Source organism: Amphiura filiformis, chromosome 17 (genome assembly GCF_039555335.1).
Source record: "Amphiura filiformis chromosome 17, Afil_fr2py, whole genome shotgun sequence".
In the NCBI taxonomy this organism is placed as follows: domain Eukaryota; kingdom Metazoa; phylum Echinodermata; class Ophiuroidea; order Amphilepidida; family Amphiuridae; genus Amphiura; species Amphiura filiformis.
In genome coordinates, this window is record NC_092644.1 from 14,059,925 (window position 1) to 14,086,611 (window position 26,687).

The window sequence follows — 26,687 nt, forward strand, 5'->3', positions numbered from 1 at the left end:
ATGGCTAAAAAGGTCACGGTGAATTTGCCGTGGACAAAACTGCACTATGAGTCTATAGAACCCGGGCCGCAGTGGAAAGAAGCGAGTGAGAATTATTAATGCTCAGAACAGAGGATTTTATTCTTCTGACCATCCTTGATCACATGGATAGATTTGATGTATCTGGTTATCCTTAATTACCCGAATATAATCAGAAAAGAGGATTAATTTGGTGTACATCTTACGAGGGGCAGTCAGTATGTTTTAAGAGTGGACTCGTGACGTCATATGTGGATTGTATTCATGGCATAAGACTTATTTGATTTTAACTTGTGTACTAATTAGTATTATAATTTTTTATGACTTGAACCAACAAGTACTGACCCGATCAAAGTCACCAACCTGTGGAAAAGGGTCAATACAAGGGCTATTCGGTTTTGTTGTGCAAAATTCACGATACTCAGCAAGATTTAAGAGTATAAGTATGGGTAATTTCAATATCCTGGCACGTAAGGTATTAAACAGAGATGTGATGATGAAGGTAGAATTTTCTTATTGACCCTCGTATGATCAGACAAGAGGGGTGGTACATCTGGCTAACCTTGATCAACTGTGTGTGATCTCAAAAGAGAATTTGGTATGTACAATGTACATGTACATCTGACCGTCATTGACCACCTCAGAAAGGAGGAATTGACGTATCCGGTCATCCTTGATCATCTGGTTATCAGCTGATAATTATAATATAAAAAGCGGATTTGGTGTATCTGGCGTTCATTGGACAATATTCATAACAACACCCTATTTCATCCCTGGGTAGAGAGAGGCCAGTGAGGTAAAGCGCCTTGCCCAAAGCACAACACGATGGCACCGCCGGAGCTCGAACTCGCAACCCTGCCGATTGCGAGGTAGAGCCCATACCGCTGAGCCACCGTAAAACCACATAGCACCCAAGTGGCTTCTTTTTAAAGTGCAAATTCGAAGCAAAAACGAATTCGGACGCAAAATGAACTTCACTAACGGTATTAATTTAAATAGTAAGTTGATTTCAGAGAGGCATCAAGTTTCATATTTTTAAAGAAATAAAACGAAAGTGGGGGTATATTATAATACAGGTTATAGCAATAGAGTTTGATTCTAGGAAAATGGCTTTTGTTTACTCGACTCCCCTATCCCCATTCCGTGTCATCGCTATACCGTTCAATACTCATATTGGGTATGAGGGGTTCATAGTAAAACACAGACAGTATCAAAGCTATTGGTATTATTTACTTATTTCTTTAGAGTCAGCCTTTCGGCATATAGTTCTTCATAATAAGGAAATTCTCTGTCCACCATCCCTTTTAACATTTGCGATGCATCTGGCGGGATCTGGTTCATTAGTTCCTCTTCAGCGCTGCTACTATCACCAATCGGAGTCGGCGCTTTTGCGGCATGAAAACCTGTGCTTGTGAAGGTTCCTTCATGCATGTTCTCCGTACGAAACGTGAGTATGGTTTGTTTGGGAACCATCCAGATCTCTGTCATGACGTCATCACCCGCTGGCCATGTCAGTAGATCTTCTGTGAAGGGAATGCCTATTTCTTTACAGTAAGCTTCCAGCATTTCTTTGGGGTTCTCCATTAGCTCGTCAATATCAACGATTACAGGTCGGGGTTCTAAACCTTCAGCTTTCACGTACTTCCACAATTCATTTAAATGCCGAACCGGACGTATTTTGTCCGGAGTAAGATTAGGGTTTTTCAAGAATTCAGGTATTTGCGCTTTCGTAAAGAGTTTTATCATAGATTTCACACCTTTTCGAGGATTACGTATTAAGAAAGTGTGCCGAAACCCCATCGGGATCTTATCATGTCGCGACTCTGAAAGAATACTTGAGGCAAAGTCTTTTACGAAAACCATCTTCTTACCAGGAAAATCACCTTCTAATTGCTCATTCAACCAATCAAAATCTTTGTCACTTGCGTCATATCCACTTTCAATCTTTGCTACTTCGGACGCGCCTCCATGCTTTTCCGCAAATTCTCGGTAAGTTTTGGAGAATATCGGATCTTCGACTTGATAAGAGAATTTACCGATCTGCAGATATGGTTCGTGCCAGGCTACGGTATCAGGTACGTAAGTCATGCATTTGAGAAACGAAGTCGACACAGTGCGAGGAGATGCCCAGAGAAAGACTTTCAGAGGACCTGCAGGTGCTTCACGAGCCATAGCGTCTCAACAAATAGGAACCTGAAAATAAAAATAATTTTAAGCAAATAAATTTATTATAATACTAATAACTCTTCCAAAAGTACCATGATAAAAATAATTTATAATCGAATTATACTTCCCGATTAACAATACAAATATATAAGGCATACTAGGGGGTCCAGAGACTATTTTGGAGAGGGTAGCCCTCAGCCTACTGCTATACTCTGCAATCCAATTTCATTTGATTGAGATATACGAGGGCGTCAATAAGTTCGTAGAACAAGGTACTTCTTTCTATCTCAATCATGGTCACGGAGTATAAAACCAAATACCTTGAAAAAAATTATCAGCCAAGAAAAACAGCACAGTGATCGTATGGTAACACAGGAATTGTTATCACCCAGTGTATGTGGTAATGTTTTTATTTTAGTCCAATAAATTCCCGTAACAATCGTGCAAATCATGTTAAATTTGCCGTATTTGGCACAGATAGAGTACTTATATGCCCATTCTCCGATAAAGTGTTCAAGTTTGGTCTCAGGAATGACAAAATTCCAACCACGAAGAATTCATGAAATTCATTCAGAATCGTAAACTTTAATAGTTTAAGAACACAAAACAATGCATGGGTGATTTTTCAACAATACTTCATTTTTGAGCAATATTACTTGTATTGGTGGTAACGTATATGCGGTAACGTATCTGTGAAGCCCTTTAATATACCCATACTTGATCAGTCATCACCCAATGTACTAAAGTCTGGTATGGTATTTGGCTTCATTTATCACAGCGTTTTTCCGAGGGAGTAGAATTTAGGCAAGGTATCTGTGACGACATGAACGTAACTGCAGGACTTTTTGACATCGATAGACCGGATTTCTTTACCATCACATATGAGAACATTCATCTGGCCAATTATTTTCAGAGATTGTTATCTATTAGATATATTGTAACGTATCTGTGAACAATATTGGCGACAACGAAAAGTACACGGCATGTTCAGGGCCATAACTTAAAAGTATTAATCAATTGGCATTCGTTTTTGTATTGTGTTTATTCGCCTTGATCATACGCTTCGCGCCATATATAATAAGACCCCTTCTGTGAAAAACTTAGACACAGAGACCCCAAAAACATGCTATTTATACCCATTTTTTCAAAATATTTCTTAAAGTATTTTTAAAAACATCTAAATCAGTTATGAAAAGAAGTCATTGGATTGAATCTAAATTGATTTCCTGAAAGGTGTGTGTTCAAAGATTGCCTGTTCAATTTTTCACATATTTGTACATAATTATGAATTTTTTGTGATAATTTTTTGAGTGGTATTTTTTTACATTACCTACGAATACAATTTTTCATAGCACTAGATATAAAAAAAAAAATGGAAATCACTAATAAATGCGCAATTGATACAAGCTTTGATATGTCCAATACTGAAATGCATTGCATTCGGACATCTTTATTATTGTGTTTAGCTGCCAGAAATTCTAAATGGCACAAAGGTAGGTTTGGTAAAAAATATGCATTACCTCCGAATACATGTTAAAAGCTGTGTCATTTCCACAAAGTGAGAGAATAGTAAACAATAGTTAAGCAATAGGTGCAGGGTAATACAATGTTTATTTCTACCAAGTTTCAATAGCCTGCGTTTAAATATTTCTGAGATGTCAACAATAAAAGCAAGTATTCGTAAGTAAATTTCGGTAACCGAATGTTACCTACGAATACAATTTGACATCATGACAGTATTGTGAAACACCGCCATTCATGCCAATGCCCATATTGGTACATAACGAAGGCCTGTATGTTTGCTATCAAATCATGTCAATGAAAGTTGCGAATTCACATACATGCCCACCATGCAAAACTGAATACGGCTTAATTGTTGAAAAATATGTACTGAAATAGACGACGGTCTGCTCATTTGAAAGAAAAATCAGATTCAAAGAAGATTAGAAGGGGATAAATACTTGGATTTGTCAACTGTCATGTGTGCTTCATTTTAAATGTTTACCGACCTTCTGGTTTCTGAGTAATTTGTGTCCAAATTGATTTATTCGAAGGTAACTTTTGACGTTTACGCTAAGGTTACCTACGAATACCATGGAAAAAACGACTCTTCTTATTGTCTCATGATCTAGACAACACAGTGATTGACCCTGGTATAAAGCTAATTGTAGTTGCCCTCAAACGAAAGGCCACACGACGTAATTGACTCCAAGATGGACTTCACAAGTCTGTAATAACGGTTTTAAGCGATTTGTGTGCAAATTAAAGTCACTTTAGTGCCTTTGTTTCTTACTTCAATCCTCTTTCAACCGCTGTGAACCGACATTATTAATACATGATAGGGTCTAAAGTATCAATAAACGCACATAAAGAAAACAATACATTCAAAGTGCTTTATAAAATGAAGTTTTGATTACGATATCCACCAAAAGTCTAATTCTTACCTACAAATACTGAAATGTTACTTACGAATACAGCATAATACATGACATGTGTAATGCCAAGAGAATAAATTTGCAATCATCAACACCTACTTCAAACAACACCCAAGACGACTATATACCTGGTCATCACCAGATCAAAGCACCAGAAATCAGATTGATTACATCTTGGTACAAAGAAGATGGAAATCTAGTTTCATATCTGCGAAGACCCTCCCAGGAGCGGACTGTGGATCTGATCACCAACTTCTGATATCTACCATGAAAATGAAACTAAGGAGGATCAAGCGACAGCGAAAACCAGCCAGATTTGATGTAAGCAAGATCAATGACCAATACAGAGTGGAAGTTAAGAACCAGTTCCAGAGTCTAATGGAGACTGACTCCGAAGAATCTACTCCAGAAGAACTGTGGCAAAACATCAAGAAAGCAGTGACAGAAACAGCTCAAGGGACTCTTCCCAGATGTAAGAGCAAGAAAAACCCTGGCTCACAGAAGAGGTCTTCAAATTGGCTGATCAAAGAAGAAAGGTTAAAGCAAATGGTTTGAAGAACAAAGATCAACGTGGAGAGTATCGTGAGTTGAACAGGAAAATCCAGCAACAAATCAGAAGAGATAAAACTTCTTTCATCACCAAGAAATGTGCTGAAGTGGAAAAGGATAGTGTATCAGGCAACACCAAAGATATGTATAAAAATATCAAAGCACTGACTTCCAAACCTGTTCCAAGACTCAACGTACTGAAGGATGAAAATGGAACCATCCTAACGGAGGTTGAAGAAATTAAATCAAGATGGAAACAATACTGTGAAAAATTATATGCATCTCAAGAAGACAATGCAGAGGAGGAAGATGGGGTTGAAAGCGAAGACACTGACAGTGAACCAGAGATCCTGTTGAGTGAGGTTAACCAAGCAAAGAAGAGGCTCAAGAATGGTAAATCACCAGGAATTGACAACATCCAGGCAGAACTGTTGAAAGAGAGGGAAGGGGAAGGTGTTGCAATAATTCACAGACTATGTAACAAGATTTGGCACAGTAAAGAATGGCCAGAGGACTGGAAAAAGGCTGTATTCCTACCTTTACCAAAGAAGGGAGACACAAGGGAATGTGCTAACAACCGCACCATCGCCTTAATTTCACATGCTAGTAAAGTCCTCCTCCATATCATTGCTGAGAGAATTAGAAATCATCTTGAGAATGAATTACCACCAGAGCAGGCTGGCTTTAGAAGGGGAAGAGGGACAAGAAACCAAATTGGCAATTTGAGGAATTTAATGGAGAAAAATAAGGTCACATAGAAGGCAGTCGTAGAAGAGGTAGACAGAAGCTTAGATGGACTGATGGAATTAAACAATTAACAGGCCTTTCTCTCGTCGCAGCCCACCGTCTGGCTCAAGACAGAAGCTGCTGGAATACCATCATCAACAGGGTCACAAAGGGTCAGTCATGACCCATAGGACCACGACGACGACGACGTGTAATGAAGTGTGAACTTTAAGCGGTACCCCAGGACACTATTATTACCCATATACGGATTCATTCAACAATTATTTATTATGTAAAATTGCTGATTAACTATATACTTGTATATCAAAATGAAGTGGTCAAAATCTTGCTAAAAGCATAAAAAAATTTTGATCTAAGATAACAGCATTTATTCATTTGGACGTACCATCTGAAAGGGATCTAAAAACTACCATTTTATTAATTCATTACCATAATAGCAAAATTTAAACCTCTAAACTCAATATAGATATTGTTAAATCGCTCATGTTACCTACGAATACCCGGGTTTCTTCACCTTTTCATTGTATAAAGCGTTAGGTGTATGCGTATAATTCCTAATATTCTTGAAAACATATATCCTACTCGTTCTTATACAATGTGTAAATTGATTCATACTCATTTGATAAATAAAATACAGAAACTGACCTAAACTTCATTTTCAAAAATAAACTAGCATAAATTGACTAAGATCATATTGATCGCATTATAAAAATAAAACAAATATTTTCTGGTTGAGCTAGCATTTTCCTGACACCCTGTGGTCTACATTACACGAAAAAAGCGTTAATGGGAATATTCCATTTGTTTTAGGTTGATTAGTATTGCGATAGTGAAAGCATCCTAGTGGTATTTGTAGGTAACATTGGGTTTTGATATCACATTTACTATCACACGTCCTGGATTTATTTTTCAAGATTAGTAATGGCACTTTTGGTTCCTATAAGGACAATATGTCATCAATCAATGGGCAAAAGGAAAAAATTGTGGAGACATTTTTATTTCGGACTTTTATTTTTGGCCCGTGGACACTTTTGGTTGGATTCGACCATATGTTTATTTATTTTATTCAACCTGGGCAATTTCTACTGGTGCACATGCATTCTAATAATTTGTCTAATACATTATACAAGCATCAGCAAGCACAATATTTGTCACAAGATTTGAAAAGTAAATAGCCTATGTACACACTGAACACAATGCACATACAAGCTGTAAAGTAAATACCGAAGCTGTCAGTATAAAATATGATATATGACCTTCACGATGCTATTAATTTAGCCCAAAGATTAGGAAAACTAGCAAAACTGGTGAACTGGTACTATTCAAATAAAAACATCTACAAATCTTGCTGCAATTTCCAAATAGTATTTATATTACTTAAATAATCATTTTTGTTATTTCTTTTAATACAAACAACACATTATTGCCTATGACGACTTTATCGTATTACTTACATATCAAAATCAAGTAATAATTACAAAACTCGGCGTAAACTATCACCTCTGTGGGTGTTTGGGTATATAACCGGCACAAATATTTTCTCAACACTGCGGCATGTGAAAAAGTAGGTCAATAGTCAGACTAATATAGGGCGGGTGCGGCACGCCGCACCAAAAATTAAATTAAAATGAGGAAAAAAAAGGTACGAGTAATAGGACAACGGTATAAAGTAACTAAATGAAACGGGAACGAAACAAAGAAGGAAAGAAACTAATCAGGAAATGTAAGAAAAAAAGAAGCTAAAATAATGAGAACAGAATTAAATAAATATATAAATAAATAAATAAATAACATGGAAACGGAAAATCACAAGCTAAGCAGAAGAAACTAAACTAGAAGGCTATATATTTGTACACAAATACGGCTATACCCGCATGTTATCGGTGTACCCAAACTTACAGTCCTTATTTGCTGAGGACTTAAAATAAAGAAATTGTATGTGTAAAAAGTGAAAGTCCAAGTCACAGGCTTTAATTGAATGTAGGTTGCACTGTCGTAGCACTTAAAATAAAGAAATTGTAAAACGGCCCCTCCCAGGGGCGTCGTCTCTCTTACTCTCCATAGGTTGCTGTTGTCAGTCTCTCTTACTCACAGTGAGACTATGCAATATGATTCAGGGGAAACTATTCCAGAGGGAGTATGTAAATTAAATGGAACAGCCATTTCAGAGGGAGTATGTAAATTAAACGGAACAGCCTTTTTTGGGGCCATTTCAGAGGGAGTATGTAAATTAAATGGAACAGCCAATGGGTATGTAATTTAACTGGAACAGCCTTAACGCTTCACGCTGGTATTTCAAATTATGATATAATACGATTTGTCTGTTTAGTCCTACGTGGTGGGTGGATGGGTGTGTGGGTGTTAGTAACAATATAATTCTCAGGTGCTATCTGTGTACAATTTCTGAGCCCGGAAGCTGCTTTCTTTGATGAGAAACGGCCCGCCCTTTGTTTTAACATTTGGGGCCCTGGGGCCCATAATATTTGACTTATAAGGCCCATGTACATAATTATGTTGAAGTATAATTCTCTAGTGCTATCAGTAGACTCAAGCTGGCCACTGTAGCTACTTTATTTACTGAGTAACGGCCGGCCCTATGTTTTAGCGTTTGGGGCCCTGGGCCAATATTTTGTGATATATGGGGCTCATATGTACATATAACAATGTAGTTCTCAGGTGCAATCTGTGTACCAACTCTGAGCCATAAAGCTGCTTTATATGATGAGAAGCGGCCGGCCCTTTGTTTTAACATTTGGGGCCCTGGGGCCCAATATATATGACTTATGGGGCTCATGTACATATGTTGAAGTATGATTCTCAAGTACTATCAGTAGACTCAAGCTGGGCACTGTAGCTGCTTTATTTACTGAATAACGGCCGGTTCTATGTTTTAGCGTTTTTTCAGATTCGGACTAAAGACGTGCTTTTTAGATTCGGACTAAAGACGTGCTTTTTAGATTCGGACTAAAGACGTTTCGGACTGAAGACTTCGGACTGATGAAGTGTCGGACTAAAGACGTGTTTTTTATTTTCGGACTAGCGAAGCTTTTTTTAGGACTGACGAACCTAAAATGACTTTCGGACTGACGAACCCCCAGATATAGTAAATTTGCACTTCGGACTGGCGACGTTTCGGACTGAAGACGTTTCGGACTAAGAACGTTTCGGACTGACACCCTGCACCCTGTAAACTGAAATAAATTGCATTAATGGGGTCAACGGTCATTAAGGGGTCACTTCTGGTCCGAAACGAAATTGCTTCAAAATGGCTCTTGTACAACTGACAAAGCAGAGTCACGCCACGTGTCCACATGCATTGACATTATCTAATGTCTATGAGGTGTTCAGAGATTTTGAGGTCAAAAGACATTAAGGTTTCACACCACGGCTGTGTTCGTCCTAGGCCACAGGTTTAGTTTCTGTTGTTTCTGCATTTTGGCTTTCGACGACCGTTTATTATTTCGCGTGCTGGCCATTGGCTTCAACATAAAAAGTTCAAGTTTTAAGATATTTTCTCAAAATATCAAGAGCTATTTTAAGAACCACTGAACCATTTTTCATGCTGATTGCAAATACGGTCATGAAAATTTACAATTCTGAAATTTCTAATTCTGAATTTCTAAATAAAAAAGAATCAAATTTGTTGTCTGCATGCAGTCTACACCCGCGTGGAGAGAGTTTTAAGCGAACAAAACTATTCGCATTTGAATATGTAACGCCATCATGGAAGAACAAAGAAACTTAATTACCTGGAAATGTAAACTTCTTAGTAAATACTGATTAGATCCGAAACACTACATGCATCCATGTATGTATTATTGATGTAAATCCTAATGGTTCAAATTCATGACAACGCCTATCACCATGTCAAATTCCGAACCAAGCGCACGCCACATACACACAGCAAAAACAGTGCAGTACACTACGGAAGCTGGGCGTCATGTTAAGCTATGTTTAATGTTACCAAAGTTCATGTATCGTTAAGCACCCTACAGACTTTTTAGTGGATGTAGATAGAATATTCGATGTAATATCGTTATTTAATCCATTCCCATTCTATTTGCAGTATTAAATGTTTAAGTTCTAACGAATGTTTGATGACGTAAACTCGACCATTATTAAAACCGATATAATTTCTACCCCCGGTTTCTACCAGATGTTCCACGTAACATATTTTCGATTTTACGTCATCAAACAGTACTTAGAACTTTTGTTCAAATAACATAATGTTTAAAAACATTATTTTACATATGGGAATAAATTATATTAAATAACGAAGACATGTTGCATCAAATATTCTACGTCGAACACTTGGAGTCTGTAGTGGCCTTTACAGTCAATCGTGATCGAGGTTGAATGTACGCTGCTGTATGTTAAAGTAATCACTGGTATAAATGCAGGAACGACCGCCAAGGTCACGCTCCGTGATATTAATTAATCCTGCATTAAATAAAAATTCTTTTATTAAAGGAATAAAGGAATGATGTGCTCAATTGTAACCGTTTGAATATTTTTTTTTTAAAAATAATTGCACCTTTACATTAGCATAGTAATTTTACATCAGGCGTAGCTATTGGAGTGGGAGAGGTGTAAAATGGTACTTTGAATTATTTTATCCTTGCATCTGGACGCTAACATCCCGCCGCCATACGGCTAATACGCGCCAGCGAGCAAAAACCAACCTGGGGATCCTTTGAAATATTTCGGCATTGGTAAGACAGATTCGCCGACTGCTTTTGTCATCAAATAGCAAGATCACGGGACGGTCATATCCCAAATATCCGGTTATAATACATGAAGATAGATTATTAAAGTATGAATTTCTGCAGTTGATTCTTCCATTACGATTTGAGAGCCAATTTTAGGAAAATTTCAAGAAGTGGTGACGTCACAGCATTGTTTTAAGTATTATTTTTTGCCCCGGGAGACCCATACGGCCAATACGCGACAGCGAGCAATAAAAATTCCTTTAAAAAAGGAATGTGGCGCCCAATGTGAACTTGGACGTGATATGGTGAATTCCATGGTGTGTAGATTTGGTATTATAATGATTTTTCTAGGGAAGAGTAGAAGATGATCAAATGCAAGAGAAATGCGTTTGATTGGGGAAGGTGTTCTGACAATCCAAATATAAACTTAGTCCACCTCAAATGACCTGTAACAATTTGTGATTGACATTACTTAATTCACCTCGGATGACTTTGATCTGACATTCAACATTTTCGCGCTTACACCAATCATATCCATAACAATTTAACTCTTACAACTTCCTGTCAACTCTCTAATTTAAAACTCTACATTTCTGTCTGTTTGCCTTTTCTGTCTTATACCATTTAGTACACTACAGTTTGTTACAATTATTAAGATAAGCAAACATTGCTGGGTAGATAACATGATTTAGTTATTTACTTAATCCAATCATGGAGGTAGTAGCTAGTCAATTTTGGTCTTCAGTGTTTTAAAATACAACAATGTAGAACATGTATAATTAATATGCCGTGTTGTTTGCATACAGTTTGCCGCCCAATTGTGCCACCATATTGCAACTTTGGCAATAACCGCTATAGATTCTATGGTATAATTAGCAAACAAAAGCCATCAGTTTAAGAGGCCTCGTTAATTGATCTTATCACTATGGACCACAAGAGTCTCATCCCAATGGCACAGTCCAATAACCTCAATTACATAATCATAGTGCAAAATTTGACCTCAAGTTGCAGAGTAAGAGTTTGTATATCCAAATTTTCAAAGGATGAATGTACAAATGTATTAGGGTTTAAGAACTGTTCCCATGATAGATGAGCATGTTGTGGATCCTAGTGTATGGTCAAATGTCACCGTCTATCGGGTTCTAAGGCACACGGTAAACTGGTTGAACGCATACAAAGGTCAAAATTTATTTGGTGTTTTTATAAATCCTAATTTAGTATTTTAAACAAAGAATATACGCTCACCATTTTATCCCGTGCATATCAGAAAACAATAATAAAATAAAATCCAAGTAAATTGTGGTTTTATTTCTGAGCTGGGCATAATTTTAGCAAAACAATTGCGAAGTCAATCTAGCAAGAGTGAAATTAGAATCTTTTCACAAAGTCATGCCTATATTACAAAGGTCAAAATTTATTTGGTGTTTTTATAAATCCTAATTTTGTATTTTAAACAAAGAATATACGCTCACCATTTTATCCCGTGCATATCAGAAAACAATAATAAAATAAAATCCAAGCAAATTGTGGTTTTATTTCTGAGCTGGGCATAATTTTAGCAAAACAATTGCGAAGTCAATCTAGCAAGAGTGAAATTAGAAGCTTTTCACAAAGTCATGCCTATATTGTGGCGCGCCTCCGTAGAGGGCGCCACAAAAAAACAACACGGGGATCCTTTGAAATATTTCGGCCTTGGTAAGACAGATTCGCCGGCTGCTTTAGCAAGATCACGGGACGGTCATTATCGTTTATTTACGACACAGCATTGTATTATTTTTTGCCCCGGGGGACCCATTCAGATGTATATGAGCTACGCATCCGCTTTTAATAAACACGAGGAAGAAAGATCGGATTTTCGCCATCGCATGTCGTTTTGGGAATAAGGGGTACATTTTACACTGTTTTGACATTAATGGAGTGTTTTTGGAACAACGCTCATCGCCATTTAGGCCTAGGGTAGGCCTAATGTTTACGAACCTTCATTTAACATTGCCCAATTTATGTATTTCACCCCAGAGCGTTCTGCAATATCCGCCTCATTATGATTTTTTTAATATCGTACACCACAAGACCTTGTGACTTTGTATATATCGTTGCCAGTGGCGTACCGTGGCCAGTATACTGGCCACCCCAACCCCGGGGGGCTGAAGAAAATTCAAAGTTTGCCGCCCCTTCCTCAACAGCCCGAAAAGGTTGACCCAATTTTTTTGAAAATAATATTTCCTTATAAAAAGGGGAAAAGAAGTTCATTTTCAAAAGATGAATAAAGTTCCTATAAAGGGAAGTCCCATTTTCGATTTCTCGAATTTGGGCAAAATGAAGGGAAGGCCTACTGAGTTATCTTTTTCAATTTCTCAGAAAAAGAGGGGGATAGGCGTGGAGGTTAATTATGGTATTTTCACAACTTTATATCAACCTTATTGGTTGATATTGATATTGGAAAAATAAAAATGGAAAACAAGCTTTTAGGGAAAATGAAAAAAATCCCTATAAAAGGGAAAGGTCCATTTTCGATTTCACGAATTTAGACTAAATAAAGGATATGCCAATTGAGATGTCTTTTTCAATTTCTCAGAAAAAGAGGGAGGGGCAGGTAGTCAGGTTTACTGTGGTATTAACACACCTTTATAACCATCTCTTGGATAGATAGAAATAGGAATAAACCTTTTAGAAAAAATCAAATAATTTTTTTGAAAAGTCCATTTAAGATTTCTCAAATTTGGACTAAATATAGGATATGCCAGATGAGATGTCTTTTTCAATTTCTTAGAAAAAGAGGGGGGACAGGTAGTCAGGTTTATTTTGGTATTTACATACCTTTATATCCACATTTTGGAAAGATGCAAATAAAATTAACCCTTTGGAAGAATAAAAATCCTTTAAAAGGAAAGGTCATTTTCGATTTCTCGAATTTGGACAATATGAAGGATAGGCCTATTGGGTTGTCTTTTTCAATTTCTCAAAAAAAGATAGGGGTAGGCGTGGAGGTTAAGTATGATATTAACATATCTTTGTATTCACCTTTTGGAAATGTGTAAAGATAAAATTAACCTTTTGAAAAAATAAAAAAAATCCCTGTAAAAGGGAAGGTCCCTTTTCGATTTTTCGAATTTGGGCTACAGAATGGGTAAGCCTTGTCTTTTTCAATATCTCAGAAAAAGAGGGAGAATAGGCGTGGAGGTTAATTATGGTATTTACACATCTGTGTATTCACCTTTTGGGAAGGTAGAATATAAAATTAACCTTTTTAAGAAAATAAAAAATCCCTATAAAAGGGAAGGTCCGTTTTCGATTTTTCAAATTTGGACAAAATAAATGGAAGGCCTACTGAGTTGTCTTTTTCAAATTCTCAGAAAAAGAGGGATGATAGGCGTAGAGGTTAATTGTGGTATTTACATACCTTTGTATCCACCTTTTAGAAAGGTAAAAAATAAATAAAATAAACCTTATCATCGGGGAAAAATTCCTATGAGATATTTTGATCTAGTTTTTAAAATTAATAAAAAAAAAAAAAAATTGGCCCAAGAATTTTTTGTTAGGATGCACGAAAAGAAGTGGGCCAAAAACCGTTATTTTTTGGGATTTGGGGCCAAAATGGCATTTTGGCCCAAATTTGACCTCACAGATGAACTTATCAAGTCTTTGCCATTCTAAATATGTATACTTTTATATACTTTAGACCAACAATTTAGAAGTTTATGAGGCCCGAAAGTTTCCATAATTCCAGGGTTCAGACCAACCTTAATCAAAATTAGTCCTTCTTTTCAGACCGTTTCCGACGTACCAAATCTGCATTCACTTAATCCAACACCTCTTAACAACCAAAAATCACATTTTAATCAAATAAGATTTAAGAGTATAAGTATGGGTAATTTCAACATCCTGGCACGTAAGATAACAGAGATGTGATGATGGAGGTAGAACTTTTAATGACCCTCGTATGATCAGAGGGGTGGTACATCTGGGTAACCTTGATCAACTGTGTGTGCTCTCAAAAGAGAGTTTTGTACATACATCTGATCGTCCTTGAAAAGAGGATTTACCACTGCGCCACCGTACCCCCTAAAGCCACATAGCACCCAAGTGGCTTCTTTTTAAAGTGCAAATTCCTTAGGAGTGCCACTTCGAGACAAAAACGAATTCGGACGCAAAATGAACTTTTGAAGTTGATTTCAGAGAGGCATCAAGTTTTCATTTTTTTTAAAGAAACAAAGTGGGGTATATTATAATAGCAGGTTGTAGCAATTAGAGTTTGATTCTAAGAAAATGCCTTTTGTTTACTCGACTCCCCTATCCCCATTCCGTGTCGTCGCTATACCGTTCAATATTCATATTGGGTATGAGGGGTTCATAGTAAAACACAGACAGTATCAAAGCTATTGGTATTATTTATTTATTTAGAGTCAGCCTTTCGGCATATAGTTCTTCATAATAAGGAAATTCTCTGTCCACCATCCCTTTTAACATTTGCGATGCAACTGGAGGGATCTGTTTCATTAGTTCCTCTTCAGCGCTGTTACTATCACCAATCGGAGTCGGCGCTTTTGCGGCATGAAAACCTGTGCTTGTGAAGGTTCCTTCATGCGCGTTTACCGTACGAAAGGTGAGTATGGTTTGTTTGGGAACCATCCAGATATCTGTCATGACGTCATCACCAGCTGGCCAAGTCAGTAGATCTTTTGTGAAGGGAATGCCTATTTCTTTACAGTAAGCTTCCAGCATTTCTTTGGGGTTCTCCATTAGCTCGTCAATATCAACGATTACAGGTCGGGGTTCTAAACCTTCAGCTTTCACGTACTTCCACAATTCATTCAAATGCTGAACGGGCGTATTTTGTCCGGAGTAAAGTTAGGGTTTTTCAAGACTTCAGGTCTGCGCGCTTTTGTAAAGACTTTTATTATAGATTTCACACTTTTTCGAGGATTACGTATTAAGAAAGTGTGCCGAAACCCCATCGGGATCTTATCATGTCGCGATTCTGGAAGAATACTCGAGGCAAAGTCTTTTACGAAAACCATCTTCTTACCAGGAAAATCTCCTTCTAATTGCTCTTTCAACCAATCAAAATCTTTGTCACTTGCGTCATATCCACTTTCAATCTTAGCTACCTCGGACGCGCCTCCATGTTTTTCCGCAAATTCTCGGTACGGTTTGGAGAATATCGGATCTTCGACTTGATAAGAGAATTTACCGATCTGCCAATATGGTTCGAGCCAGGCTACGGTATCAGGTACGTACGTCATGCATTTAAGAAACGAAGTCGACACGGTGCGAGGAGATGCCCAGAGAAAGACTTTCAGAAGACCTGCAGGTGCTTCACGAGCCATAGCGTCTCAACAATTAATAGGAACCTGAAAATAAAAATAATTTTAAGCAAATAAATTATAATAACTCTTCAATTAGTACCATAATATTTGTAATACTATACTATGCAAACCAATTTCATTTGATTGAGACATACGAGGGACGGTCAATAAGTTCGAAGAGCAAGGTACTTGAAAGAGTACCAGCCAAATTCTTAAACATGGTCATTGCATACCTTAATTCACCCGTCGCAATTTTTCTATGTCAACAAGATGGAAGTCTTCCGATAGCTCCACGAGCCACTCTTCAGTGAAGGCTCACCAGTATTGATCACCAGCAAACCTGATATTCTGTTAGGTTTCACTAACTGGAGGCCGTGCCTGGACAACAATATGGTTGCTTTAGTTAACTGAGTGAATGGCAGCTTGACAAACTGAGAATAGGTTATTATGGAACACACTATGTTAATACTGAAAATATTATCATATAATTGGTGTGAATTGCTGTACAATATGTTCCTTTCTCGTTCCGTCCACCACTTGCAATAATTGCAGAACTTGTGTTGCCAGAATTTACACCGTCAAAGCCTCGAACCAAAACGCGACAATTTATTTTGACACATGTGGCGGACAAAACAGTCCATTGGTCCCGTCTCCGCGTTGTGATGTGGAAAGTGTCAAGTTTGTCAAGCTGCCATTCATGACAGAAGTATGCTTTCACGGTGGCACTATTGGGCGTTAAATCCAAACAAGTCTAAAACTAGGCAGAAAACATAACGAATTTGTTTTTCAAGTTCAGTGCTTTACTACAATTGACATTAGCATTGTTAGCGTAGTTGATGTGGCTTCGGGTCATACCCAACAAAGAAAATATATCAAATTTAGAATTTTGGGTTTTTTTATGGCGAGTTTATTTATAAGGCTAAATTTTTTTTTTTTTTTAGTAATGCGTTTGAAAAAAAAATTATTATTCTATTTTTAGAGTCAGGATTTCTGGTAACATATGCCTGAAATTACAAAAAAAAAAAATATTGTGAAATCAATATTATATTGATACGGTTTATGAAAATTATAGATATTTGTGCGTCATACTCGCGCCAGGTGTGTTTTTTCGACACCGCGTGCACGCGTTGCTAGGTTACGGAGTTTTTGGAAAGGCCTTTGATCATCGTGTTTTTCAATTTTAATTTATTCACCTGATGATCGCTTTGGCGTGAAACACAGTGTTGTGAAATGTATTAATATCTGTGTCTATATTTTTTAAAATAGCTCTACCATTTATTGGTATCGAGCACTGTATAGCTGTCTGTGATACTGTTACTTCTTAATGTAAATTATAGGATATATTTATTTTGTATTGATTGCAAACAAAATGTATAAGTAAAATATCTTTTGAAGAATTTTGTAATTCATTTTGTTAACACAAATCTGGATTTCTCAATTAAACACCAGAAATGCTGCAAAATTGATCCCAGAAGGGTTTGCGTGTGGCCTACCAAAAACAAACGATTTTCCGCCTAATAATTTATCGTTATTTTTTTGTCATTGTATTTTTTCATTGTTAATTACATGGGCGGAAGCAGGACACAATCCAAGAACAGTCCCATTCCTAGCAACCTTCTTATCTTGATGGCTTGCCTCAATTTTGTTATCAAAATTGTTTGATATATGCCTATGATTGTACTTTCATTTGGCAAATGAACTGTCATCAAGACTCTCCCTGAATTTCAGAAAACAGCAATAAAGACCTTCCACTATGGTCACCGAGTGGTGATACTCTTAAGGGTGGGAGATCCAGGTGCGTCCACTGAATGGACTCATAATTCCAGTGATCAATGTGTGTCTTATCACCTTTAACTTAATATATATGAAACGTGTTTCGGTTCTAATTCTAAGGGTATAGAAGGAGTGGACCTGATTAGGTCAATTGGTATCAATTTTGTGCACATAAAGATTCTAGGACCCCATGAAAAAGACACCATGGAATACCCAAATGTTAATGGATTTATGTTGAAAACACTTTCATCAGATTTGTCATATTTTGTGGCTATCTCATCGTTCTTGTTTGGTTCTTTATTCATTATCAATGTCACTTTACCAGCATGTATATCATTAGTGGTGACGTCAGTAAGTCTTTTGGACCTTGGATGATCTTCAAGGACGTCCATTCCATCCTTGAACTCTAAGGACCATTTCGTAACCATGAATATCAAGGACTTTATCACCAAAGGCATTTACAGAAGCTGTACAATGTTAAATTTCATTTGACGGCACCAATTTCAAGTGAACAACTTGAGATCAAAGGTCATACAAAAGGTAATTACGGCCAAGAATGTGATTTTCTGTTGCACTAAATATGCTACTTTCTCCACATCATAGCATGATGACGTCACTTGCACGCATGCATCAGCTATACCCTGTGTCCATAGGGTATAAAAATAATTGGGGTCAAAACTCAGTAAGGCAATATTTCAAAGCAAAACATGTCCAAATTGCATTTCAACTCAAAATGCTTCTTCGCCAACAAATTACGTAGGACAGTGAGGTCACTTTGCACATATGCATTGTTATTAGCCAGTGTCTATAGAAACTACGCAGACATGGGGTCAAATGTCATTAAGGGATCACTTCCGCCGTAAAACCAAATACTTTCAAAATTTATTATTAGCCAACAGTGTACTTCGGTTATATGTGTAAATGCGCTTTTATAAATGCGCACGTGACCACCTCCGCGCTGCCATAACAGCTTATGGACAGTAAGTCTCGAAGTGACCTTTTACATAGCGAGTGGTCTTTCTATACATTTGAATGCAAAGGCGGAACAACATGAGACTACTGTGCAGCAAAATTGTCTATTTTGTTCAACTTTGTGATTATATTGTAAACGTTTCCGTCGTTGAATATTTTTTCCGTCGTCAAATACTTTCGAAATGTTGTTTTTGATAACATATTACATGCAATGAAATTAATACTTAAATTTGATTATATTTATCTACAATGAGAGTTCCTATTCCTTTCTATATAGTGGTCAATGCATGAGGATTTGGTCACGCTTGCTGGTCTTGGTATGTCGTGCCCATGGGTCACGTGCAACATTGCAAAGCCGAATAGTGCTCAACTGCTACTAAACCAAAGGGATGCCAACCGAATATTACGGGACAGGGATATGGGAAGAGGTTCGAATTTAGAAGCATCCTTGATCATCTGGATATGATCTTAAAATGGATTGTTGCATCTCGCCATCTTTGATCACGTGGATATGATCTGGAAAGAGAATCTGATCCCTGTATAAGACCAAAAAGAAGACATGATGTAACTGGCCATTCTTGATCACCTGGATATAATCTGAAAAGAAGATTTGATGCATCTGGCTATTGACGCATCTGGTCATCCTTGATCACCTTGATATGATCAGAAAACAGGAATTGATCCCCTGTATAAGACCAAAAAGAAGACATGATGTATCTGGCAATTCTTGATCACCTGAATTAATCTGAATAAAAGCTATGATGTAACTGGCCATTCTTGATCACCTGGATATAATCTGAAAAGAGGATTTGATGCATCTGGCTATTGATGCATCTGGTCATCCTTGATCACCTAGATATGATCAGAAAGAAAGCTTTAATACATCTGGCCATAATCAGCTGGATATAATGATTAGGAAAGAGAAATTGGCGTATCTTACCATCCTTGATCACCTTTTAATGATCCGAAAAAAAGAATTAATTTGGTGTATCTGGCCATTGATGCACCTGGTCAACAGTGGACTTCGGGTATATATATAAATGCGCATTTATAAATGCGCACGTGACATCTACAAGTCGCCATACCGTGTTCAACGATGTAAGGTACCCGGATGTGCACAAATTCCACACGCAAAAGTATAGGCGAAAATGACATGTTTCAAGGAAAATTGTTTTTGCAAAATAGTGGCATTGATTGCAAAGGGAAAATAATTTGACCCGAAACATAAACTCTTTATTTGGATTTTCCATCACAGAAAAAAAAAAATAATGACGGAAAAGCTAGATATAGCTGATTTAAAACTTATATTTCATTATTTCCGTGCTAAATGGGCGTGGCAATTGGCCATATTGATGACGAAATGTGATTCTTACTGGCATTAAGGTCAGAACTGAGTAGCTGCCGATGATGTTATTTGATAATTTTGCACGTGATGATAGGGAACTTAGGGGCTGTCATTTTTCGGAAGGAATGGGTCATGGATTTATTTATTTGGGAGTCACGATAAATATCCCCCCGTAGTGCCGCCACTGAACAATAACCCTGACCCTAATTTTAACTCTAATTTTAACACAATTGACGAAACTATACTTTAGCCCTTTTAGGAATAATGACCCTCTCGAACTAATAGGCTAGATGTCCCCGCCCGACCTCCTCAACCCTAACTTACTCATTCGCTCGCTCACATCACAGATGCACACATCAAAAATTGACAAAAAACTAATTCAAAATGTGTTTTAAGCACTTTTTGTGTCCCCCATGCTAAATCGGTGATCTGTACACCCTTTGACCATGTTGACGTACAATTTAGAGTATAAACACGTAGATGACTGTACATGATCTAATCATCCCGGCTGGAAGATGTTGAGGAAGACTCGTATACTATACATCACGCTCATACGTTATATGACAATTTGACGTACAATCACGTATGTGATGCATGGTTTGAGGTCTATTCAGCTAGTAAGTTAGATCTCGTCAATACACATTATTGTCATGGTATTATATTGTAATTGTATACGTCAATTTTGTTCAGTTTGATTCAACCGGCTTATAAAGTTTTACTTTACACGGAAGGGGAAAGTTAGCAAAAAACAATTAATTTGTGAGTGTAAAAGGGGTTTTAGGGTGGTTTTGGGGGAAGGGGGTAGGGGGAAAATAATATTTATAAAATTATAAGTAAGGCGAGAAAAAAAGAAACCCTGTTCTACGGGCGGACGGACCTTTCAAGTAGGGTCGGTCGGTCGGTTGGTATTTTTTCAATTTTTTAAATAACCCAAAAATCACAAAAATCTGTAAATACATTTCAATTTGAGAAAATACCAAAAACAAATTATCCTGAAATTTCTGAAATTTGGGGTTGGCATTCATTTGTACAGGAAAAATTTGTTTCCCAGTATGTTCAAAATTGTTCGTTGTTCGTCGCCTAAGTACATAAATAAATAAATAATTAAATAAATAAATAAATAAAAAATAAATAAATAAATAAATAAATAAATAAATAAAGAAATAAATAAATAAATAAACATTAGTTATGTGTTTGTACATGGGGGGTGCTGTGCAATCATCATGATCCTTCGATATCCATGATTTATCCTTGCAAATTTATAGCATCGAACCTGCAGCCAATGTTCCTTGCCAGTGCTAGCCACGAAACAAGGTCACAACTGTAGCCACTCCTTCAATGGTCGCCATTTCAGTGATTGACAGTGATGTAATGCAAATATGGCGCTGGCCATCTGGTCACGTGCGCATTTATAAATGCGCATTTATATATACAACCGAAGTCTACTGGTCAACCTTTAATAATCACATGGAAGTGATCAAAAAAGGATTTGGGGTATCTGGGCAGCATTCATCACCTGTATGATCTCTAATAGTCCCTCAGCTAGCATCGATTTAATCACCCCTCGGGTTCCAAAATTCTGACAGAGTCTATCTCATTCAGAATTTTCCACAGAATTCAAAAATCAATTTCTTACTCGCCAAAGCGCTGGCCATGGGGGGTGAAAATTTCACTTTTTTACCAAAAACCTCCATTTTAATAGGAAAATCATCAAAATCAGTATTTTGATTATTTCATTAGTATTTGGTAAGCTTTTGATGTCTTTTTGGTGTCAAATTAAAGCTACGCAACTGTTCCTGACAATCAATTTGAAATCTTTTTCATATAAGGTAATATTAATGTTGAAAAAGACAAAATTTGGGCAAAAATCATGTTTTTAATCATTTTTAATACTTTTTGGCTTTTCAAATATTTTGAAATCTCTAATGTGACTTAAAATACAACTCTGTATGTTTAGCCTACGAGACAATATTCTTCTGATTACAACAATGTCTTTTTTAAGAAAAATAGTGAATTTAAAGGTAAGAAATGCATTTTTTTAGCAAAAACCTCCATTTTAAAGTAAAATTCTAAAAATCAGTATTTTGACCGTTTGCTTAGTATTTGGTGAGCTATTGATGTCTTTTTGGTGTCAAATTAAAGCTACGCAACATTTCTTGACAATTGTTTGTAATCTTTTTCACATAAAGTCATTAAAATGTTGAAAAAAGACAAAATTTGGGCAAAAATCATGTTTTTTATAATTTTTATTAATTTTTGGTTTTTCAAATGTTTTGAAATATTTATGTCACTTAAAACACAATTCTGTATAATAAGCCTAAAAGACAATATTATTCTGATTACAAAAATGTCTTTTTTTCCAAAAAAATAGTGAATTTAAAGGTAAGAAATGCATTTTTACCAAAAACCTCAATTTTAAAGTAAAAATTCTAAAAATCAGTATTTTGACCATTTGCTCAGTATTTGGCGAGCTATTGATGTCTTTTTGGTGTCAAATTAAAACTACGCAACATTTTTTGACAATTGTTAGTAATCTTTTTCACATAAAGTCATTTAATGTTGAAAAAAGACCAAATTTGGGCAAAAATCATATGTTTTTATAATTTTTATTAATTTTTGGTTTTTCAAATGTTTTGAAATATTTATGTCACTTAAAACACAATTCTGTATAATAAGCCTAAAAGACAAGCCTGATATTCTGCTGATTACAAAAATATGTCTTTTTTCATGAAAATAGTAAATATAAATGTGCGAATTGGATTTTTTACCAAAACCCCCATTAAAAAAAAATTCTAAAATCGGTATTGTGACCATTTTATCAATATTTGGTGAGCTATTGATGTGCTTTTGGTGTCGAGTTAAAGCCATGTAAGTGCTCATGACAATCAAATGTAATCTCTTTCACACAAAGTACTTCATATGTTTCAAAAATACCAAAGTTGGGCAAAATCATGGTTTTAACCATGATCAAAACATTTCTTTTAATGTTTTGAAACATTTAATGTGATTTAAAGCATAATTTTGTATGTTTACCCTAAGAGGCATTATTCTTTTGATTGCAAACATATCTTTTTTTATGAAAATAGTGAATGCAAAGGTGAGAAATGCATTGTTTTAACGAAACACCCTCATTTAAAAGGAAAATGCCCAATATTGTTATTTTGACCATTTTTAGGCTATTATTAAGTAAGCTATTGATGTCTCTTGGTGTCACATGAAAGCCATATAGTTGTTCCTGGCAATACATTTGTAATATTTTGGATTATGAATTACTTAATCTAACTACCAAGTTAAAAGTCCATTATACTTTAGAATAATTTGACAAGGGCAAAATAAAAATCATGGAGTTTACTGCAGAAACCAGTTGCGAGCTTCACCAACACCAACCCCATAGGTCAACATTGATGGTGGCCATGATGGGTTATCATTTTAAGTATGGATCTATGTTTAGCTTTGGTCATTCAGTTGGTATGCCTGACATGAAACCATAAGGGGATTCTACTAGTTCAGGACCCTATGACGTGCCAGTGGGACCCTGGTACAACATCGTGACAGATAGTAAGTGTCACTTATCTGCCTTCAAATGTCTTCATATGACATCTACATTCTCTACCAGCAAGGGAAGATCCGCCAAAAGAGCTGCGCTAATATGTGCAGGGATTGACAGAACACTGGTGCATCAGATGTCATGAACTGGGTGCTGGTCTACAGCTCAGTCACAAAATAGATGCAAGGAGAAGTCTAAACACATTCACAGGACCCTCCCCCCCTCCCGCCAGTGTAAAAACTAGTCATCACGACTGTAGTATGCTCCTAGGAATAGGAGTACTAGACCAAGTAAAACCCACAATTTTAATCTCATTCTTGAATCAGTGATTTCAATGCCAGAATAAGAAGCTTGGACAACCATATTTTTAATCATCTGGTCATTCGACGCAACCACTTCCATAGAAACCCCGACAATGGTGACCAACTGGTCAATATGTGCCAAGAATACAACCTTAGACCTGCCCATATGACATTTCTCCAGCCCAGAAACTGTCTTTGAACTTGGTGTCATCCAGCTGGATGGATGCACATGGGACCACATTCTATTTTACAGCAAGTTATAGTGTGAGTAATTTTTTCTGCGACAGTTCCTACAATACAGTAGAATTGGATTCCGACCAATGTATCATCAGTATCCTATACTTCTTACCAGTCTGCGAACTAGCAAACGGAAAGCCTGCCAAAAGACCCAAGTTCAACTAAATGAAGCTGCAAGAATCTGCTCGGAGGCTTCAAGTTGGAGCTGCCAAACTAATTCTAAGCCCTGGATTTGGATGACACATCATCAACAATCTCTGGCAGGTATGATATCTTTGAAAAGGCAATCCGACAAGTGGCAGAGAGAATAGTTGACAAGCATTCATTTAAGCTGGGTTTCAGACAAGACAATCAAACTGAAATAGAAAGGGATGAAGACAAGAAGAATGAAGAACTTGAACACCTTCCTGAATGAATCCTACAAAGTGGATTAAACTTGATGCAATCATCAAACAGATGAAACTGGTAATTTATACACAGCCACCTGTAAAATCAACCGGGCTTTTCATTTCTTGCCGGTATTCACTTTCGTGTGTATAAATTTAAATTTGGTGTAGAGTCATCATGTGGTTTAAACTGGTTACGGTATTTGAATGTTCCAAACTGTTCCCAGGGCACTCATGTATAAAAGTTGTAAGCATCCGCCTAAATTGACTTAAAAATTACCCTACATGTAAGCTAGGATATTGAAAATGTCAAACTAACCCTAAACGAGGATTTTACTCAAATAAAAACACCCTAAGCGAGGAATTAGTTTGAAATTTGCTCCTAAGCAAGGATAGACATTATTATAAAACCCTAAGCGAGGAATTGGTTTGAAATGTGCCACACTAAAACAGGATAGACATTGTGTGTGTCGGTATGAGTGTCATTCATCGGCAGGCTTTAAATTAAAATGAACCCCCCTTATGTTATCATCTCAGGCATACTAACTGAATGACCAAAGCTAAACGTAGAATCGTAGATCCATATACTTAAAATGATAACCCATCATGGCCACCATCAATATTGACCTATGGGGTTGGCGTTGGTGAAGCTCGCAATTGGTTTCTACTGTAAATTCCATGATTTTTATTTTTCCCTTGTCAAATTATTCTAAAGTATAATGGACTTTTAACTTGGTAGTTAGATTAAGTACTTCATAATCCAAAATATTACAAATGTATTGCCAGGAACAACTATAATGGCTTTCATGTGACATCAAGAGACATCAATAGCTTACTTCATAGCCTAAAAATGGTCAAAATAACAATATTGGGCATTTTCCTTTTAAATGAGGGTGTTTGGTTTAAAACAATCATTTCTCACCTTTGTATTCACTATTTTCATGAAAAAAGATATGTTTGCAATCAAAAGTATAATGCCTCTTACGGTAAATATGCAAAATTATGTTTCAAAAACATTAAAAATGTTTTTGAAACATTTAATGTGATTTAAAATGGTCACAATACCGATTTTAGAATTTTTTTTTTAATGGGGGTTTTTGGTAAAAATCCAATTCGCACATTTATATTTACTATATTCATGAAAAGACATATTTTTGTAATCAGCAGAATATTGTCTTTTAGGCTTATTATACAGAATTGTGTTTTAAGTGCCATAAATATTTCAAAACATTTGAAAAACCAAAAATTAATACAAAATTATAAAAAAACATGATCTTTGCCCAAATTGTGTCTTTTTTTCAACATTAAATGACTTTATGTGAAAAAGATTACAAATAATTGTCAAGAAATGTTGCGTAGCTTTAATTTGACACCAAAAGACATCAATAGCTCACCAAATCCTGAGTAAATTGTCAAAAAACTGATTTTTAGAATTTTTATTTTAAAATGAAGATATATAAAAAAAAATGCATTTCTTACCTTTAAATTCACTATTTTTTGGGAAAAAAATTTTTGTAATCAGAACAATATTTTCTTTTAAGCTTATTATACAGAAATGAGTTTTAAGTGACATAAATATTTCAAAACATTTGAAAAACCAAAATTAATAAAAATTATAAAAAACATGATTTTTGCCCAAATTTTGTCTTTTTTCAACATTTAATGACTTTATGTGAAAAAGATTACAAACAATTGTCAAGAAATGTTGCGTAGCTTTAATTTGACACCAAAAAGACATCAATAGCACACCAAATACTGAGCAAATGGTCAAAATACTGATTTTTAGAATTTTACTTTAAAATGGAGATTTTTGGTAAAAAATGCATTTCTTACCTTTAAATTCACTATTTGTTTTAAAAAAAAGACATTTTTGTAATCAGAAGAATATTGTCTCTTAGGCTAAACATACAGAGTTGTATTTTAAGTCACATTAGAGATTTCATAACATTTGAAAAGCCAAAATGATTAAAATGATTAAAAAACATGATTTTTTGCCCAAATTTTGGCTTTTTTCAACATTAATATTACCTTATATGAAAAAGATTTCAAATTGATTGTCAGGAACAGTTACGTAGCTTTAATTTGACACCAAAAAGACATCAAAAGCTTACCAAATACTGATGAAATAATCAAAATACTGATTTTGAGGATTTTCCTATTAAAATTGAGGTTTTTGGTTTTTTTTGAAATTTTCA

At 36.1% G+C, this 26,687-nt stretch overlaps 1 protein-coding gene across 3 annotated transcripts; it reads right to left on the reverse strand.

Moving 5' to 3' along the window:
- Positions 1-991: 991 nt before the first annotated feature.
- Positions 992-16,720, reverse strand: LOC140137076 (uncharacterized). Of its 3 annotated transcripts, none has more exons than XM_072158735.1 (2): positions 16,164-16,720; positions 992-2,211 (listed from the first exon to the last, which is right to left on the reverse strand). In XM_072158735.1, the coding sequence occupies exon 2, from the start codon at positions 2,188-2,190 to the stop codon at positions 1,252-1,254; it is 939 nt and encodes a 312-aa protein (XP_072014836.1). In that variant the 5' UTR covers positions 2,191-2,211; positions 16,164-16,720; the 3' UTR covers positions 992-1,251. The 3 variants fall into 3 exon arrangements, 2 of the variants coding, with proteins under 2 accessions (XP_072014836.1, XP_072014835.1); XM_072158734.1 differs by lacking the exon at positions 16,164-16,720 and adding an exon at positions 9,665-9,843; XR_011856801.1 differs by lacking the exon at positions 992-2,211 and adding an exon at positions 15,267-15,975.
- Between the last annotated feature and the right edge of the window lie 9,967 nt (positions 16,721-26,687).

Coding starts and splice junctions, on each gene's coding strand:
- LOC140137076 (XM_072158735.1), bottom strand. CDS start 2,190: ATGGCTCGTGAAGCACCTGCAGGTCCTCTGAAAGTCTTTCTCTGGGCA.